Source organism: Hippopotamus amphibius, chromosome 12 (assembly GCF_030028045.1).
Source record: "Hippopotamus amphibius kiboko isolate mHipAmp2 chromosome 12, mHipAmp2.hap2, whole genome shotgun sequence".
NCBI classification, from domain to species: Eukaryota; Metazoa; Chordata; class Mammalia; order Artiodactyla; family Hippopotamidae; genus Hippopotamus; species Hippopotamus amphibius.
Window position 1 is genome coordinate 81,120,672 of NC_080197.1, and position 20,335 is coordinate 81,141,006.

Genomic DNA, 20,335 nt, shown 5'->3' on the forward strand with positions numbered 1-20,335 from the left:
AAAAGAGGAATAATATTTTGGGACCCGTGAAAAGTACATGAAATTCAAACAGCAGTATCTGCAAGTAATGTTTTCTTGGCACACAGCCACCATTCTGTTTACCTACTGTCTCTGGTGGCTTTGGTGCTGTAGGACGAGATCAAATATATGGCTGCAAAGCCTAAAACATCTACTCTGAGACGCTTTGCAGAAAGGGCTTGCTGACCCCAGCTTGAAGGGAATGGGTCTCCAGAGTCCAACACCCTGTGTTCTCTTTCAAGAACTTACCCACCTGGGAAGGTGCCAGTGGTCGAGGGTCCAGTGCGGGGAGACCCTCTTCCTTTCCCAGCTCTTCTTCCCACCTGCCTGTCTCCCACCTTCAAAAGATAAGGAAGCCTCTCACCAACCCACCAGCCCCAGGGGCGTAAAAGCCTCCTAAACAAAGGAACAACTCAAAATACTCAAGTCTAGTAAGATTCTGATGACATGTTTTCAAGTCAGATGGGTTCCAAATATTGCCTTACCAAAACTGAAGAGGACCCAATCAAGTTTCCAGCTGCCAAATCGTTAAAAATATTTGATGGCAGATGGCTACGTGATTTTGGGCACATAACTCAGAAGGCATTCAAAGAATTGAGTAACATGGTTATGACAAAGCTAGTGACGTAATTATGTAAACAAGGTTTTTTGAGTTTTACAGCTGAACTATTTAAAAAGCTAAATGTCCCACTCTTGAAGAAGCAGTATTTGTCCACAGATACATGAAATCAGCTGGAGGAAAAGCCATGCATCTCATTAAGAAGTGAAGTTCAAATGACAGTTTGTTATTATGTTTAATGATGACGTATCAAAACTTGTGCTATAGTTGCATTATTTTGATCACTTACTACTGATCATTGTCACTGTGAAATGACGGCCTTAGTTTCTTCCTGGCTGTTGACCAGACCTTTCTCAGCTCTTGGCTGCCTGGGCCTTTCCACAGGCAGCTCACAGCAACCCAGAAAGGGCTGAGCAACCCCAAGTCCAGACTTACGGTTTTTTGTAGCCTAACCTTGTCAGCGACATCCCATTGCTTTTTGTCTTGTCCTATTCATATTCTATTGTTGGAAACAGGTCACTAGGCCCAGTGCACACTCAAGGGGAGGGAGATACAGAAGGATGAAAATACCAGGAGGTGGGATTGGGGTGGGGAGCATCTTGGAAGCTGCCTGCTACAAATGTCAACTTTTAGTAATTATATCCTTTATGTCTATTTACAATTAGGATGAAATTTTTCGGGTGTCATCTTAATAATGTATGGGAGGGTGCAAAGTTTTCCAAAATTCTTTTAAAATAAACAAGTAAAGGTGTTTGGAGAGCGCAGAGCTCCCGGCAATAAATGCAGCTGGGTTCTGTCATGCAGTGGGGGCTCAGACGGTGGCCAGGGATCTGCCAGCAGCGGGAAAGGGCAAAGGGTGAGAGGTTCTTTGGACTGTGAGAAGATCCACCTCCCCAGACATGGGAGGTCTGTGTACATCACAAGGGCTAAGCACATCTGGGTCCTTGGGTATCAGGGGCCAGCAGAGGCGGTCAGAGTTGTCAGGGAAGGAAATGCAGAGGACGGGATGAAGGAAGGAAAAGGATGAGACGTGCATTTCCGGGAGGCAAACTTGTCAGCAGCGTGTAGGATGAAAAGGCAGGGCAAGGTCTGGGACAAGGGGTGGCGGGGACCCAGGAAGGGGGCCGTCCAGGGGACTGGGGGTCTTGGGAGGCCGGGGAGGAGGGACTTAGTCCGCACGCTCCAAAGGAAGGCTCCGGAGACTAGTAAGAGGTGACCAGCCAGGCGGATCCTCGGCAGACGTGGAGCGGATCTCTGGCGAACGCGAAGGCTGGGCGCTGGGGACACAGAAGTTCGAGAGCAGGGGAGGCCCAGAGCCCGCGCAAGTGCTTGGGATGCTCCGGGATCCAGCGTCGGAGCGCGGAGCTGCTGCGGCCTCGAGAAGAAGGAGGGAAAGCCAAGCAAGCAAAATCGGGAGAAGAGGGTGCGGATACAGAGGGACAAGAGCTGAGGAAAGGACTTCCTTTGACAGAGAAGAAAATGGAGAGAGTAAGACCGGGGGCGAGAGCAAGGGGAAGGTATTAAAATGGAGTTTTACAGCCTGACGATAAGAGCAGGGATGGGATATGGCAGCGGGCTAAGCTGGAGCGCAAGAAACGCTGGCCCGGGGTTCGCGGCTCAGGCGGGGCTGGAGGAGCTTGGGGAGGAGCTGGAGAGGAGCCTGGGAGGAGCGCGGGGAGGAGCGCGCACCTGGGACGCACGTCGGGGAGGGAACCGCGGAAGGACTGTCCCTGCCCGAGCCCTCCCCTCTGCGCGGCCCGCCCCGGGCAGGCCTGGAAGCCGGAAGCAGACGCGGGAGAGGCGACTCGGGACTCAGCCGAGAGGAGGCCCGGGGCGCGCCCTCGCTGCGCCCCCAGCCCGGGCGCGAGCCCTCCGCGAAGGGCCGGAGCCATGGGGGCTCCGCGCCGCCGGCTGCGGGTGTCCCGGGGATCCCCGCTGGGGCTGTTGCCCCTGCTCCTCCTCCTGCTCCTGCGTGCCCCAGGCCTGGGTCGCGCCTCCCCGAGGCTCTTGGACCACCCGGCGCCGGTGTGCGCCCAGCAGGTGAGACCCGACGCGTCCCCCCCGGGGGACGGGGACAGAGGATGCTGCGGGCGGGCGGCCGGGGGCCAGGCGCGCGGGGCCGCTGAGTGGCAGGAAGTCCGCGCAGGGTCTCGGGGCTCCGAGGCTTTGGCGCAGGAGCAGGCCGCCTTAGGGAGGACTCCCGGAGCGGCGGGAGTGGCGGTGCGGACCCGGGAAGACACGGAGTTTGCCGGGAAAGATCGCGCAGCGCGGGTTGCACAACCTGGGCCGGCGTCCCGGCGGGAGGGGCGGCACCTCCGCGGGGGCCCAACACTTTGGGGAAGGACTCGGAGGAGGCGCGGCCGGCCGGAGGCGGGGCAGGCTGGTTAGTAGAGGGTGGGGAGGGGCCTGCGGAGGGCCAGGCGGGACAGGACCCGGTTCCGGCCCCTGTCCGCGAACCCTCCTACACCGGAGCCCACACCCCCGAGACCCGGCGGCCGCAGCTCCTGGAGCACGGGCGCCGGGGCTGCAGGGGCAGCTTCTGGGGAGAATCGTGCGGGCAGCGCGATGACCCCTCCGGGGCGAGCCCTGGGGACCAGGCGGACCCTTAGGACACCACCCCTCCGGCCCCCACCTTACGGGTCTGTGGTCCCGGCCGGTCTGTATCCGCCGGGCATTTGCCCCGCTGTGCCCACAGAAAGCGACACGCCCACCGCCGGGAAGTGGCTTTGGGGTGGAGGCCCGGCTTAAGGGGAAAGAGACAGACACTGTCGTCCCCACCCACCCCGCAGCCCCCACCCCGCCCCACGCCGGCCTCTCCCCTACGCACTTCTTGGTTTCCTCGGGCCCCTCCCCTCCACCACTGACCCTAAGAAATAACCATCAGTATCTGAGTCAGAGGATGTGAAACAGCAAAAGCGGTATTTCTCCTTATCTTAATTTTGTGGAAGACTCACCACAAGTGGGTGGTGGAAGGTCAGTGACTGTTTAGCAGAAACTTTTTTTTTTTAACGTGGGCGGTGTTGGGAACCATCCTTGTGACTCCCACTCCAGAGCAAAGAAGGTGCCGGCTCAGCAGGGCCTTCCCTGGATTTGGTGTAGAAGTATCTGCCATCTGGGACCTGGTTCATTTCTCCATGGCCATGTGCCAGGCGCCTGCAAAATACAAGGTCCTGAAATGACAAACACACAGGGTAAATCACCCAGGAGCCTGGAGTAAGTGCTCCACAAGGGAAGCTCCCACTCACCACAACTAGAAAAGCCTGCATGCAGCAACGAAGACCCAATGCAGCCAAAAATAAATAAATAATAAATAAATCTTATAAAAAAAGAAACAGTACTGTTATTTTAAAAAAGGGGGGGGGGAACTCTGAGTCCCCCCCCAGTCCGATCCTTATTGGAGAAACTGTGTTTCCCTGGGGGACCCTTCCCGCCCGCGCCTTCTCAGCTTCCCGTGACCATGACCGCCAGCCCAGAGGAAAGCCTGAGACTTGGAGCTGGTCAGCGGGAGTATTAACACAAAAGTTTCTGGACAGGATGTATTTTGTTACAAATTCTTCTTTTCTCTGAGCACTTGGGGCTCTGACTGAGGGTGGAACAGTCAAGGGTTTGACCCCATCTTCTGGTGGCAGAGTGTCAAGTTGTGTCATGGGGGCATGGGGGCATCAGGCAGTCAGATGCACCAGCATAGCTCCTCTGCTGCCTGCCAGCCTCCATCTGAGATATGACAGCATGTAGCATCAGCAGCAGGAGGGGACGTGGCTCAGTCAGGCCTGGGCCCTGGGTGGAGCTTCCCTCCACCCTGCAGCCCTGGCCAGTCCCTCCACCACTGTGAGCCAGCGTTCCCGGCCATTCGAGAATGACCCTCGCCTCACGGGGCTGTGGGGAGAGCACATAACACGCTGGACGGACCAGGGGCTTGTGGGCTGGGTGTGCCGGGGCACAAACGGTGACCTGCAGCTTCATGCCAGCCTCTGTGCCAGTGGACAGCATACCTTCATTCAGAGCTCTAGGCAGCTGGCCAAGGTGGGCCAAAGCAGGGCCATGTGTTTGACCGCCCAGCCCACTTCTCTCTACCAGAGGCTTGGTGATGTCCGTGGAATTCAGTCTGAGTCCATCCTCGTAATCTTCATCACCACGGATGGAGAGGGTGGGCCCACCTGTTGTGAGCACCCCTTTTTATTTAGAGAGGCTGCGTAGCTATGATTAAGAGTGGGGTTCTGGAGCAAAACTGCATGAGTCCGCTCTATGGAGCTGGGCCACTTAGCTGACCTCCCTGTGCCACAGTTTTTTCATTAATAAAAAGGGGGTGATGGTACCTACCTTACAGGACTGTTGTAAAGATTAAATGAGATATGTGTACAGTGTCAGCGTGATGCCTGGCACAGAAGGAGAGCTCAGTGAACAGTGGCCACTACCACCGTCCTCATCATTGTGGGTGTCCCCTCTTGGATTTCTGCAGGAGGCCCGACATAGTACTGTTCACTAGCTCATAAATAATGTTTGGATCCTGCTACTTTTCTGAAGTAAAGAAATGAGGTGATTTGTTGGAGGGGAATTAAGGAGGATCTGTCCTAGTGGTATCCAGAGAAGATACTGAATGCATTTTTTTTACATGATTGAAAACATTACATTAATGTAAATTCCATATAGAAATTAAATTATAAGGAGAAAAAGTCTGCTATTCCTTCCGCTAAGCAAATTCATGTTTTCATTTGTCTCGCTTTTTTTTTGGGGGGGGGGAGCGTTGCATTGGGTCTTCTTTACTGTGCATGGGCTTTCTCTAGTTGTGGCAAGTGGTGGCTACTCTTTGTTGCAGTGCATGGGCTTCAGTAGCTGTGGCACATGGGCTCTAGAGCACAGGCTCAGTAGTTGTGGCGCACAGATTTTGTTCCTCTGTGGCATGTGGGATCTTCCCAGACCAGAGATTGAACCCATGTCCCTGCATTGGCAGGCGGATTCTTAACCATAGTGCCACCAGGGAAGTCCCTGTCTCACTTTTTAATCCTTTCCTTTGTTTGGAGTAACATCATAGACGAAATTCTAACTTTTAATTAATTCTTATCAAGGTGATATATGGTGATCCTTTTAAAATGGTACAAACATGTTGAAAACAAAACCCTGCCCCACCCCTCACCACCCCTAAAACAGTTCCCCAAAGAGAATCACTTATACTACTTCTAGTTATTTCTTCTGGCATTTGCCTCCATACTTCTAAATGCACTTATATTGTTATTTTTCATTTATCAATTTTAAATATTACCTACTGACATAATAGATGAAAATTTACTTACATTACCTCCTCCCACTGCTTCTCCTCCCAATCTTCCCGTTGTGGTTCTATCAATGGTCAGTGTTTATATTGTAACAGGTACTAATCTTCACTGCTGAGGCAAGTATGTATACTTTGGTTATATTTTTCTGGTATACTTTCTCTTTTTTCCTGGAGATGATAATTCCTTTCCTTCTTCACTTCGATAATTTTCCATGTAACTAGTGTTGGTTTTTTTCTATGAGATTTTGTCATATGCTTTCCCCCCAAACATCAGATATTCCATCACTTTCATTCTGTTTTCTCCAGCCCCAGCCTGGACTGATTACACCCCAGGCCTGCAGCAGTGGGCAGTCTTCCTTCTCAGAGGCTTACTCCCTCATTTTGCTGGAGTATATCCCGCAATTTCCTAAGAAAAAGTATGAGGGTGTGAGAGGTAGGTAGGTAGGTAGATGATAGATAGATAGATAGATAGATAGATAGATAGATAGATGATAGATTGATTTTTTTTTTAAGTCTTTATATGTCTGAAAATGTCTGTATTCTCCCCTCACACTTTTTTGATAGTTTGGCTGGGTATAAAAATCATAGGTTAAAGATACTTTTCCCTCAGAATTTTGAAGGCATTTGCTTTGCTTCCTTCCAGCAAACAGCACAGATGCTAAGAAAGCTGATGCCACTCTGATTCCTCTCTTTGTGTTGCCTATTTGTTTTTTTCTCTGTAAACATTTAGGATTTTCTTTTCACTCCTGGTATTCCAGAAGTCTCGTGATGTTGGGCCTTGTTCTAGGTCTTTTTTCATTTGTTGTACAAGCCATTCAGTGGACGTTTTTAATTTGGAAATAATCAGTTCTAGAATTTCTTTTTCTTTTCTTCTTAGTTTCTTCCCTCTGTTTTCTGTGTAGTTCTCTTCTGGAAATCTAGTTAATCATGTCTTATCTTTACTGAATTGATTCTCTAAATAGTCATATATTGTTTTTCCTATTTCTGTTTGTGTTTATTCTACTTTTGGAGAAATTTCCTGAATTTTATAGCCTAATCCTTCTATGGAATTTTTTATTTTTCTTTTTTTAATATAAATTTATTTATTTATTTATTTATTTATTTATTTATCTTTTTTGGCTGCACTGGGTCTTCCTTTCTGCACACGGGCTTTCTCTAGCTGCGGTGAGTGGGGGCTACTCTTCGTTGTGGTGTGCAGGCTTCTCATGGCGGTGGCCTATCTTGTTGTGGATCATAGACTCTAGGTGCATGGGCTTCAGTTGTTGCAGCACCAGGGCCCTAGAGCATACGGGCTTCAGTAGCTGTGGCGCACAGGCTCTAGAGCACAGGCTCAGTAATTGTGGTGCATGGCCTTAGTTGCTCCGTGGCACATGGGATCTTCCAGGGATTGAACCCATGTCCCCCGCATTGGCAGGCAGATTCTTGACCGCTGTGCCACCAGCAAAGACTCTGGAATTTTTTATTTTCAAGGTTCGTTTTTTACTCTCTGCTTGCTCATTTTTCCGTGGTACCCTGTCCTTGTCATATGCATGCAGTGCCCTCTCTTATTTCTTTGAAACTGTTATAATTTTGTTTGTTTTAATTTTATTCTGTTCCCAGCATTGTCATTTTTCCTCCAATAACATTTTTTTTTTCTAATTTTGGGGGTTTTGGCCTATTTTTCACACAAGAAATCCTTCTCAAATATCTGGTACCCTTTGGCTGTCTGAGAGTATTTCAAGACTAAGGTCCTAGAAGCTGATTGGATGCCCTGTGTAGATGGGCGTGTCATCACTGGACTTACTATAGGGGTCAGGCTGGTGGTGATTGTTGTGCGACACTCAGATGTCAAAATCCGGAGGTCTTTTCTCTGGGCTTGGCTACTACCAATCTTTTTGTTGTTGTTGTTGTTGTTTAATTAATTAATTTTGGCTGCACTGGCTCTTCATTATGGCCTGAGGGCTCTCTAGTTATGGCAGTCAAGCTCAGTAGTTGCAGTTTATGGGCTTAGTTGTGGCATGCAGGATCTTAGTTCCCTGACCAGGGATCAAACCTGAGCCCCCTGCATTGGAAGTGTGGACTCGTTAACTCTGCACCACCAGGGAAGTCCCGCTGCCAATATTCTGAGATCAGGGCAGGGAAAGAGGCTAAGGTGCCTCCCAGCTCCTAAAGCCACTCAGAAAATGCCAGTTCCATTTTGCCACATGCTGTGACCACTTCTCAACCTGTGTCTCTACAGTTGGCAGGAGAGAAAGTGCGAGGGGAGTGTGGTCCTCCAGAGAGTGGCCCCAAAAGTGAGAGGGAGGGCGCCTGTGTTTCATTCTTGAGAGTGAGCCCAGAGGCACCAGAACCCGGCTTGTGAATTCGAGTTCTTTCTCAGCTGTAATTACCTGCTTCTCTTTTCCACAGGAGCTGAACTGCACAGTCAAGAACAGTAAGTCACTGGGTTTTGTTCTTCTCGTGTTGCCATGACGAAGTGCTGACCCAGCGCTGAGCTGACAAGGGTCCCAGCCCCCAGCAGGAGGACCCCTGAGACTTGGGGCCGCTCCTGCACCTCATCAAGGACAGTCATCACACAGCAGTTAGGACATGAGGCGCAGGACTCTCACTAGGATTTTGGAAGAATTCTCTGGGGTGCAGCCCTAGTGAACCTGTAGTGTGACTCTTTTGCCAGAGCTGTCACCCTGAAGTGGGGAACATCTGGGGAGGGATCTTGTTTTGTGTTTTAATTCAAGGAGGAGGCACACAGTTCAGGTGTCTGTGCTCATTAGGGACCCCGACACATAAAAACAAAGCAACTCTTATGGCTGCCCCACCGCTCCTGCCCCATTTCCAACCACTGCTTCGTCTCAAAGCCAAGGGCGCGCTTTGCCATCTCTCCTAAGATGCCCTTTAGACATCAGAGCTTTGCCGAGACCCCAGATGGGCATCAGGAGAGCTGGCAGGGCTGGGAAGCTGGGAGCCCAGCCGTGGTCTGGGGGTCACAGCCCGACTCTGAAGGCCTGGCTTCTGGACCCCGGTGAGGCATCTTCTTTGGGCCCCATCTTTGGTTCTTTGCAGAGCCCTCAAGCCTCTTATTTCTGCCTTTCCTGGCCCCCAGGTACCTGCCTGGATGACAGCTGGATCCATCCTCGAAACCTGACCCCCTCATCCCCCAAAAACATGCAGACCCAGCTGCGCTTTGCCCACACGCAGCAAGGACACCTGCTCCCTGTGGTCCACATTGAGTGGACGCTGCAGACTGATGGTGAGTCGGCGTCTGGGGGTGCTGCCCATCACCAGGTGAACCCACAGACTGGACCACCAGACTCAGAACTGGGCTCCCAGCCCTGTACTCAGACACGAGGGGCCAGTATAGTGAAAGGACCCATCGAATTTGCAAATGCTTCGCTTCTAGCCCGATGTAAAGTGTCTAGCCCGATATAAAGTGTCACTGTCCATGTACAGCGGGGGTAGCTGTCTGCGAGGTAGTGGCTAACCCAGCCCAGAGGGAGCTGGAAGGAGCAGGAAACGGAGGGCGGGTAAGACGGGCAAGCGTCCCAGACAGGAAGTACACCCCCGGAGGTTAGTCATCCTTGATCTGCATCTGGGGCTCCTCTTCTCCCTCTGCCCTCCAGCCAGCGTCCTCTACCTGGAGGGGGCGGAGCTGTCTGTCTTGCAACTGAACACCAACGAGCGTCTGTGTGTCAAGTTTGAATTTCTGTCCACACTGAGGCACCACCACAAGCGGGTAAGACTCCAGTTGGGGGTGGGCGGTGGTGACCATGGAGAGCAGCAGGAGCATGCACACACACCCCATTCCTCCTTCCAGCCTTACAGCGATGCTCACGCCCAGGAGAGCTGCGTGGCAAGGCGGCTTCCTGCGTCTGCTGTCCTGACCTATACCTGGGTCAGCTTGGGGCCTCCTCCAGGAGGAGGGGCTCTGCGCAGACCGGAGCCACTGTGGTTTCTGCTGCAGTTTCTCCTTTTGCTGCTCGGAGCCAGAAGTGGATTCTCGTTTAGTTTAGTTAAAGCGCAGATTCTCGGCGTGTGGTCCCAGGACCAGCAGCATCACCTGGGAATTGTTAGAAATGCAGGTTCTAGGGCCCCACCCAGATTTCCTGAATCAGAGGCTGGAGAGTGTTTAAACTGCAGCAGTTGGCGGTGACAAGCCGTGCAGGTGACCCTGACTCAGCCTCGTCTGAACACTGCTGCTTTATGTCTGAAAAGTGGCCGCTGGCAGAGCGCCCACAAGCACAAGCGGCAAAGACAGATCCCCTGTCCCGTGTTTAGCGGAGGCCCCCAAACTGCTGCCAGAGGATGGTGAGGGCCAGGGACCCCCACGTGGTCCACCAGGAGAGTTGGAGTCCGTGTGTGTCAGCTGCACTGTCCAGAAAACGTCTGAGCAACGACAATTCTGTTAGGCCCGGGGGGGTGGGAACCTCGTAGCCCTCCTGCTGCACTTTTGCGCGCCAGGACGTTCTCAAGAGGTCCCTGGCTTTCCCATTTAAGGTGGCAGAGTCACTTAACAGGTCGTTTTTAACGGCCCCTTGTGTGCCATGGCTCTGGCGTTGGAGAGGGCCGACCGGGCCGGGGGCTGCTTTCCCCTGATTCTCTGGCTTTGGCCCCGCTGTCTCCTAATGAGGCCAGATCTAGGTTTTTTTAAATAGACAAGAAAGACCGGAAAAAACAACAGAGAAACGGATGCCTCCAGTTTGGGAGCTTGCTATTGTGGTTGCTTTCTCCCTATTTTGACTGATGCTTTGGATCCTTTGGAGGCGGATGGCGTGGTCCTTGGGCCCAGGTGGGTGAGAGCCATGACCCCTTTGCCCTCCCCTCCTCCCACCTCCTAGTGGCGTTTTGCCTTCAGCCACTTCGTGGTGGAACCCGGCCAGGAATACGAGGTGACCGTCCACCACCTGCCTAAGCCCATCCCTGATGGCGACCCAAACCACCAGTCCAGAAACTTCATGGTGCCCGGTAAGAGCGCCCTCCCCAGCCTTCCCTTCACCCCTTGCTCTGCGGTCAGCGTGTGGGACCCACAGAACAAACAGGTGCAGGGCTGGGGTCTTTAGGGAGCGGCCGCAGCCTCCACCCCTGAAGGCGGAGCCCGTTCTCTGTGCCACCCACAGTGGGCGTTGGCCCAAGATCCCAAGAGTTTCATGGGAGCCAGAGTCCCTCCGTCTGGCTGAAGAAGTGTATTTTCTTCCTAAAAAGTATCGGGAAGACAAGCCAGTCCTGGGAGAGCCGTGGGCCCACCCCCCAGTCCCGACATTGCTCCCAGCTCCTCTTTCTCCCCCCTTGTCCCCTCTTCCCACTACTCCCTCCTCCCAGGAGGCCTGCCGGGCTCATCTTCCAAAACATCGTTTTATGTGCGTGCACCCCTGGGGTGCATCGCTGTCCTCCCCAGAATCTCTGCTGCAACCTGCCTTTCTCGTTCAGAACCAAGCACACCTCGAGGACAGGGCCTGGGCCCCACACCACCAGTGCAGGCTCCAGACCCTCGCAAATGGCCCTGCGTGTGGGAGGCGATCAGGAAATGTTCATTGAGGCCAGGGATGGCCTTCTTCGTCCCCAGAGCACCCCGTGCGCACACACATGTGCACACAAGCACACTCGGAGACATGCACGTGCACACAAATGCACACACACACACACACGCATGCACACAGTCTGCTCACCCGGCCTTCTTCTCCTCCTGGTACTCCCCGCTCCCTGACATTCCGTTGTCTTGACATATTCGGGACATGATATCACGCTGTTTGTTTTTATGGTCTCTCTGGCTGGAATGTCATCTCCGCAGGGCAGGGACTTTGTCCCGCTCACGGCTGTATCTCCAGGGCCTGACACAGGGCCTGGCACATATTGGGGGCTCCGTGAGTATTTGTCAAATGAGGAGCCCCCACCCAGCCCCTCCCCGTCCCTAAAGCAGACTGACCCAGCCCCGGTCGCTGTCAGTGATTCACGCCTGTCACCTGTCTTCTGAAACCAACGCAAACACGTTGCCGTCGAGGAAATGAGGGAATCAAAAAGGCGTCTCTGGAGGGTTGGTCCTCACGGGGTTCCCGGGTCCGCAGCACCACAGAATTACCTGGGAACGTGTCAGGAATGCAGCTTCTGGGGCCCACCCCAGATGGGCTGGACCCGAGACCACTGTGAGGACCTGTGAAAGTTGGGGAAACTGCCATTTGCTGAGGGGGACAGAGTCCATCTTCCGTCAAGGGCAGAGGTGGCTCGGGAGAGGGAGCAGGAGTGGACCAGGACCCCTCAGTCCCAGAGCAAGTCTGAAGGACTTACACCTGGATCTGGAAGGTTCCTGGAGGAGGAGGGGAAGATGGCCAGGGCAGCCGCAGGCCCGTGGCCGCGTCTGTCCTAGGGCGTCTCTGAAGGGCCGACTTTGAACAGGCTCCCAAAAGGCAGCAGGTTGTTACCTCTGGTGTCAGAGGCTCTGTAGGAGCAACCTGTCCAAGGCAGGGGCCAAATGGTTGCAATTTTTCCCGGTCCACAGACTGCGAGGACCCCAGGATGAAGATTACCACGCCCTGCGTGAGCTCAGGTAACCGTGGTGGGTGGCCTTGTGGGGGCTGTACTTGGGTGCACACGCGTGCATGCGCACACGCGCACACACGCACACGCGCACACGTGCTCGCCCACCCCTGCCTCCCAGCCACATCTGTGCCTCTGTGGGACAGGCAGCCTCTGGGACCCCAGCATCACCGTGGATGCCCTTGAGGCCCATCAGCTGCGGCTGAGCTTCACCCCGTGGAACGAGTCCACCAATTACCAGATCCTGCTTAATAGCTTTCCGCCCGCGGAGAACCAGAGCTGCTTTCATCACGTCATGGATCTGCCCGCGGTAACTGCTCTCTCTGCCACTTTCCTAACCCTCCAGCTGGGCTCAGGGTCACCTCTCCAAGCCTTGAGGCCCAGGTCTTCAGGCTGTGCTTGGAGGGTGTGACCTGGGCTGCTCTCCTCCCTCCCCCTGTGTGGCTGGAGTGTGGCTGGTCTGTGGCCGGGGTGTGGCTGGAGTGTGGCTGGTCTGTGGCTGATGTGTGGTTGCTCCTACACCGGACAGAACACGGGTGTCTCGCCCCAGCACCAAGCCCTCTGGCCTCCCCTCGCCTATGCTCTCCTGGTCCTCTTTTTTTGTTTTGCTTTGTTAATTCCATTATTGCAAGAAGGATTTGAAGACTTTAAAATGTGGAAATGAAGACAAGGGGAAGTAAAGGTGAGGAAATAAGATGAAGCCAGGGTAGGGCCAGTGCAGGACACGCAGGTCTGTCCCTGAGATCCCTGGCAGCCAAAGCCAAGAGGGGCAGCCGGGGACTGGATGCGGTCCTGAGTCAACACCCCCATGGCCCTGGGGAGAGGTCGCTCCTCCTGGAATAGGACCTGCCAGCCTCTCTCCCCAGGGCCTCCAGGGCCACGTCCCAGCCGAGGCCAGGGCCTCACCATCCCTCCGCCCCGCAGCCCACACAGGAGGCCACCCAGCAGCGCTGCAACGTCACCCTCGCCCTGTCGGAACGTAGCTGGTGCTGCCGCCACCACGTGCAGGTGGGGAATGGAGTGGAGACGGGGTAGGCACAGGGGCAGGTGGGCAGCTCAGGGCTCACACTTACCAGGGACCCAGCACTGATACTGCCTGGGGTTTCCTGCCCGGCACCCAGCCTCACCTGGGCAGGGTCCTTCGCCCCCTCCCGCTGACGGGCCACCTGTCCAACAGCCGTGGGGACGTCCTGGAGGGGCCAGCAGCGTCCCCCCAGCCTCTCCTCCCTGCGCTCTACCCTTGCAGATCCAGCCCTTCTTCAGCAGCTGCCTCAACGACTGCCTCCGACACTCAGTGGCCGTGCCCTGCCCAGAGACCCTGCACACCCCAGGTGGGACGTGCAGCCGCCGGGGGGGCACCCAGGGGGAGGGCGGGTGAAGGTCAGCAGCCTGAGCCGAACCCTGACCTGGTCCTGGTGGAGTGGGGGCGGTTGTCCAGGCCTGCATTGTGGGGCCTTAGCGAGACTCTGGGTTGGACTCCTGACTGCGTTTCGTTAGCTGTGTGGGCTTGGGCAAAGCACTTAACCTTTCTGATCCTCAATCTCTGTGACTGTAAAAATGGGGATTCTTATTGTCATAGTTACAGTTAAGGACCATGTACTGAACGAAGTGCTTAAACACGTCCATTTTTAATTCTCACAAACTGTGAGTCATAGTACTATCTGCTAAGTACTGTGTACTAGGTACTATGCACTATAGTACTGTGTGCTATGTACTAAGTACTGGGTACTGTGTGCCATAGTATAGGTACTGTGTACTGTAGTACTAAATATACTTTACTGAGTACTGTATACTCTGTATTGTGTACTAAGTCCTACGTACTGGGTTCTGGGTTCGATATACTATATACTAAGACTGGGTACTATGTACTAAGTACTGTGTACTATGTAATGTGTACCATGAAGTGGAGACTCCCTTGCCCGGGTTCCTAGGTGAGGAAACTGAGGCACAGAGACGCCAGGTACCTTGTCCAAGGTCACACACCAAGGAAGTGTCAGAGCCCTGGTTCTGACCTGAGCCCCCTGTGCACTGCCCACTTCCCATTCAGAAGCCTCCTGAAGCCAAAGGCAAACCAGAAAGCAGTGGGCATTGCATTGGCCTGAACGAGACCTGGCCTCCCAATGGGGATGGGCATCTCCCAGTAGACCACCGGCTCAGGTGTCCCCTGTAGGCGATGCCACTAAGTTTAATAACCCGTACAAAGGGCTGGGTGTCGGCCAGGCCCTGGGCATGTGGGTGGTGGGTGTGGTGGTTACGGCTGATAACTGAGCGTCTGTGCCCTGGTTCTCATTGCAGAGGCCGTGGACGGTAAGGCCGACTCCTCTCAGGCTCTGCTGCCACAGGGGCCGCAGAGAGGTCCCCGCCCGGCCTGATGTGGAACCAGGCAGACAGGCTGCACCGGGAGGCAGCCCAGGGTGGCGGGATCATCGCCTGTCCCGGTGCCAGAGAGGGCAGCCCGGGGTGGGTGGCAGGCGGGACTCCGGGGCTGGCGTCACAGGCCTCTCTGCCACGGCGCTCACGCTGTTCTCCCGCCACAGACTACCTGCCCCTGTGGGTGTCTGGGTTCATCACCATCCTCTCCATCCTGCTGGTGGCTTCCGTCATCCTGCTTGTCCTCTGCATGACCTGGCAGCTACCAGGTAAGGGCAGGGGTGGGGGCCCGACTGGGGCTTCCCTTCTGCCCCTCCCTCCTCCCGTGCCCCTTCTCCCTGCGCCAGCTCCAGGACTGCGTTCAGGGCCCCCCACACCCCCTACCCTCCAGCCTATGAATAAGCTTCGGTTCCCTCCCCTGAGGCCCCCTCTGGCCACGTCCTAAGCAGAAGGGAACATGCGTCTTTCGGGTGAGGGCTTGGCCTCTCCCTGCCCCTCCATGACCCCAGCCTGGGAGGCCACTTCCCCTGTGACCACGGCTCGTGCAGGGGAAGATCACCAGCCAGGCACAAGACCCGTCGAGAGGGCCTTTCCACAGAGGGTCCCTGGGAGGGTCCGGCCATCCAGGTCCCGGCAGGTGTCAAGAGGCCGTTTGCTTCTCGTGCTGCACGTCTCACCTTTTCCCGAAGCGCCCACCCCCGGGGTGAGGGAAAGACCTTAGAGTTCTGGGGAGAGGCCCAAAGGGTGGAGCTTGAAACCGAGGTTCCAGAGGTCTTTCTTGGCCACGTGGCTCTGGGGAGTCACCCCTGTACCACGGGGTCCTTCTCTGCATCCAGGAGGGATGAGTCACTTAAGCAAGTTGGTTTCCTTCCTCACCTTCAAAATACCAGGAGGAGGGACGTCCCTGGTGGTCCAGTGGTTAAGACTCTTCACTACCACTGCCAAGGGCCTGGGTTCAGTCCCTGGTTGGGGAACCAAGATCCCACAAGCTGCACAGTGTGACCCAAAAAGGAAAAAGAAAAAATATCAGGAAGAAATGTAAGGGGCCCAGTGATGCTACTTCTGGAGACATCTCGGAAGACTTGTGCCTTCTGCATGGACGCTTCTAAGGAAGGGGCTTTCCCTGAAGGGCGACTCTGCTTGGGGGTGTGCGCTGTTGAGGTATATCCTCCTGGGCGCCATTCTGGGGGTCCCAGCCAGGTCAGTGCTGCAGAATACTTGTGATCCAGCTGGTGGGTATGGAGGACGTGCTGGGCACTTCATACACAGACCCATTTCAGAGAGGAAGAAACTGCGTTTCAGAGGCGTTGGTAACTCCACCAGGTCACATAGCAGTCGCGGGAGGCTCGGTCTCCCCGCAAAGGCCCAGAGCATCCGGAAAGCGCCACCCTGGCCTCTCCCTCGGTCAGGAGTGGGGCAGAGCTCTCGCAGGCGCCTCTGTGAGCTGGTCCCTATTTCTCTTCCAAAAGAACCGTTCTGAGACATCTTGTAAGATTTGTGCCTCCTGCAAGGACACTTCTGGGGTATGACTTCTGGTATTTCCTTTCCTTTCAGGGTCCCATCACGGAAAATATGAAAATGGCACTAAATGCACAGGTGGGCATCTCCTGGTTTGGGCGGCCTGGGTTTGGGGTGAGTCTGTTCACAGTGGCGTGGAGGAGCTCCTGTCCTTCGGGAGATGTCACCTGCTGGGGCCCCACCTCTACCCCCGAGCAAAGGGGATCTCAAATAGCAAGGCTGGGCTTACAGTTGTTTTTTTTAATATATACATATATAAATTTATTTATTTATTTATTTATTTATTTATTTGGCTGTGTTGGGTCTTCGTTGCTGCACACGGGCTTTCTCTAGTTGCGGCAAGCGAGGGCTACTCTTCGTTGTGGTGTGCGGGCTTCTCATTGCGGTGGCCTCTCTTGTTGCAGAGCACGGGCTCTAGGCGTGTGGGCTTCAGTAGCTGCAGCACATGGGCTCGATAGTTGTGGCTCACAGGCTCTAGAGCACAGGCTCAATAGTTGTGGCACACGGGCTTAGTTGCTCCACGGCATGTGGTATCTTCCTGGGGCAGGGCTCGGACCCGTGTCCCCTGCATTGGCAGGCAAATTCTTACCTACTGTGCCACCTAGGAAGTCTTGGGCTTACAGTTGTTAATTGCTGAACAAGGAGGGTAAGGTAAAGGCACCGTATTTTGTGAAAAGAGGTCCCCCCGAAAGCAGCTGTGTCTATTCCATTTGTGTCTTGTAAGAAAAAAAGAAATTTTAATTCACATGTAGGCTAAAGGCCAGATAAGAAGGTGAGAAATTTTCTCTGAAGGCCCAGGCTGTTTTGCAGGCAGCCAGCACAGGCACGGCAGCCACCTTGTGCTGATCTGAGATCTCAGCTCCATTTCTTGGGCTCAGGAGCCAAGCTCCGCCAGGTGGGGCTGTGCCTGGCCTGTGGTGTGTGGTCAGCGCAGACACGCCTGAACCCTTGGCCTGGCTTCCCTTGTTTCCCCCAGATGTCCTGCCCGCCGCCACCAGCCTGAGCCCCCCACCCCTGAAGCCCAGGAAGGTCTGGATCATCTACTCGGCTGACCACCCCCTCTATGTGGACGTGGTCCTAAAGTTCGCCCAGTTCCTGCTCACCGTGTGCGGCACCGGAGTGGCCCTCGACCTGCTGGAGGAGCAGGCCATCTCGGAGGTGGGGCTCATGACCTGGGTGGGCCGCCAGAAGCAGGAGGTGGTGGAGAGCAACTCCAAGATCATCGTCCTGTGCTCCCGGGGCACCCAGGCCAAGTGGCAGGCCATCCTTGGCTGGGAGGACACCACCGTCCAGCTTCGCTGTGACCGTGGTAAGCCTGCGGGGGACCTGTTCACAGCGGCCATGAACATGATCCTGCCGGACTTCAAGAGGCCGGCCTGCTTCGGCACCTACATCATCTGCTACTTCAGCGACATCAGCTGCGAGGCCGATGTCCCCGAGCTCTTCAACATCACCTCCCGCTATGCACTCATGGACAAGTTCGAGGAGGTCTACTTCCGCATCCAGGACCTGGAGATGTTTGGGCCAGGCCACATGCACCGCGTTGGGGTGCTCGCAGCCCAGAACTACCTGCAGAGCCCCAGTGGCCAGCAGCTCCGCGAGGCTGTGCAGCGCTTCCGCCGCTGGCAGACCCGGCGCCCGGACTGGTTCGAGCTTGAGAACCTCCTCTCGGCAGATGACCAGGACCTCCCGTCCCTGGACGAGGAGGCCTTCGAGGAGCCGCCGCCAGGAGGAGGGATTGTCCGGCAGGAGCCACTGGTGCGGGAACCCACCTCTGAGGGCCACCTGCTGGTGGAGCTGCTCCTCGCAGGGGAAGGAGGGGGCCCGTTGCGGCTGGAGCCTCAGCCTTGGTCCCAGGAGCAGCCAGCAGCCCAGACGCTGCAGACCATGGTGGTCCCAGTGGACAGGGCCCCTCCGGCTCAGGCAGTGGAGCCCGTCCCTCGGGCTGTCGGGAGAGGCGCTGCCAGCCGTCTGGACCTGATGGAGGAAGGCGAGGCCTGCCCACTGCTGGAGGGCCAGGGCCCCCAGCGGAATAGCGTCCTCTTCCTCCCGGTGCACCCCGAGGACCTGCCCGTCTGCAGCAGCCCCATGGGGCAGCTCGACAGCCCAATGCTTCCACTCCTCCAGCAGAGCCCGAGCTGCCAGGACGTGCTCACACCCCCCAGGGAGGAGCAGCGTCGGTCCGTGCAGTCTGACCAGGGCTACATCTCCAGGAGCTCCCCTCAGCTCCCCGAGGAGGATGACGAGGACGGGGACGGGGACGGGGAGGAGGAAGGGGGGCAGCCGCTGTCCCCCGAGGGCCTGGAGAGCCTGCGGAGCCTCCAGCTGCTGCTCCTCTTCCAGGAGCTTCGCAAGAACCCTGGCCTGGAGCCCGAGAGGCTGCCATACGGGGGCCTCCCCAACCCAGGGTGGTGAGCGCGCATGTCTGCAGGTGTGCACGTGTGTGCATGTGTGTATGCTCGTGTGTGAGACGTGCACCTTTAAAATGCAGCCATCTTGACTCTGTCCCCTTAACCCTTCTTCCTGTGACCGTCCCCATAAGAACCCATAGCCCCTGGCCAGGAGCTAACGGCAGTGTCCTTGAGTGTCCGTCATTCATTCCTTCAGCCTTTACTTTGTGCCTGGCATGGCCCTGACCACCAAGGAGCTGCCTGTGCAGTGAGAGGGATGGGGGAGCACAGAGGGTGGGGTGCAAGATGCAGAGGCTGCCAGAGGCCTGCCCGGGGCTGTGAAGTCCCCAGAAGGGGCGCCTGGCCCAGGGAGAAACTCCTGGAGGGAGGCATGTCTGAGCTGAAGAAAAAGCTGTTTCCTGGGCCGAGGGCTGGAGACGAGTGGGGCAGGGCTGTAACCGAGCTGGCCGTGGAAGGCAAGGCAGTGGGCCCGGCTTGAGGAGGCCTGGGGGCCAGGCTGGGTGGGGACCTCAGCCCAAAGGCCCAGCCTCCTTTACCATGAGCTGCTGCTGCCTGCAGAGGAAGCTGAGGGCCAGATGCACCCAGTTGTTTTCGGAAAGAGACCAGATAGAAGGGAGTGTCATGACCCCTGATGGCATCGGCAGGGCCTGAGCCTACATGTGGCCTTGGTCAGTGAGAGACCTACCGCTAAGGGTTCTTGCGGGGCTGTGGGCTGGGCCCCTGAGCTGTAGCCCCTGAGTTTGGGAAGCACAGGGAGCCCCAAGTCCCATCCATGCTGGGGTCCACCCTGGGACTGAGGGCTCTCTTTGCTTGTACCTGAGTCCTGAACTGTAGCTCCAAGCTCCTGCGAGGAGGAGAGGATTCTGAAATTTGATGAGATTTGTTGAGAAATCAGATACCAGGGTGTACGCACGTGTGTGCGTGAAAGAGCTTATTGATAAAAGAATGAATAAATTTGTTAACTCTAGTTAGAATTCCTGGCAGTCATTTTGAGTCACATGTAACTATAGGTCAAGAAGTTCCTAGTTACAGAAGCCTTTCTTGTGGCCCACAGTCAGCCTGCTGGCAGCAAAGGACCAGGTGCAGGAGTGCTATAGACTGGGGTCGTGTCCCCCCAAATCCTTAGGTTGACACTTAATCCCCAGTGTGGTGGTGTTGGGGAGGGCCTCTGAGAGGTCGTGGGGTGGGGTCTCAAGGATGGGATGAGTGCCCTTACAGGACCCCACAGAGCCCCCTCGCCCTTCCACCTGGGAGGACACAGCGAGATGGCCATCTGTGAACCAGGAATCTGCCGGCACCTTGACCTTGGACTTTAGCCTCCAACACTGTGGTAAGCTGCCCAGTCTGCAGTGTTCTGTTACAGCAGCCCAAGTGGACTAAGATGGGGACAGAGGACTAAGATGGGGACAGCCACTGCCCTCTGAGGACCATCCTTCTGATGATGCCGGGTGGGCATTACTGGGTCCACACGCCCACCAAGCTTTCTGGGATGTTCTCCCCCACTCCCAGTCAGCACATATTCAGCGTGCAGAGTGTGGGTTCCATGGCTGGAGCCGGGGGCTCTGCCTGGCGACAGGATGGCCCAGCCCACGTGGTCCTGGTCCCGGGAGCACACTCTCCATTTGGATCGCCTTCCCACAGACCTTGGATTCTTGCTTTGCTGGCCTTTGAGGCCAAATGTCC

The 20,335-nt window shown here is 55.6% G+C and overlaps 1 protein-coding gene across 1 annotated transcript; it reads left to right on the forward strand.

Annotated features, from left to right (window-relative positions):
- Positions 1–2,135: 2,135 nt before the first annotated feature.
- Positions 2,136–19,619, forward strand: IL17RA (interleukin 17 receptor A). Its single transcript, XM_057701922.1, is given in 15 exon segments — positions 2,136–2,219; positions 2,221–2,457; positions 2,459–2,617; positions 8,238–8,262; positions 8,929–9,075; positions 9,446–9,558; positions 10,661–10,787; positions 12,316–12,363; positions 12,500–12,663; positions 13,278–13,361; positions 13,600–13,684; positions 14,649–14,660; positions 14,891–14,992; positions 16,278–16,319; positions 17,218–19,619. Coding segments are annotated over 15 exon segments (2,868 nt in total). The 3' UTR covers positions 18,657–19,619.
- Positions 19,620–20,335: the final 716 nt, after the last annotated feature.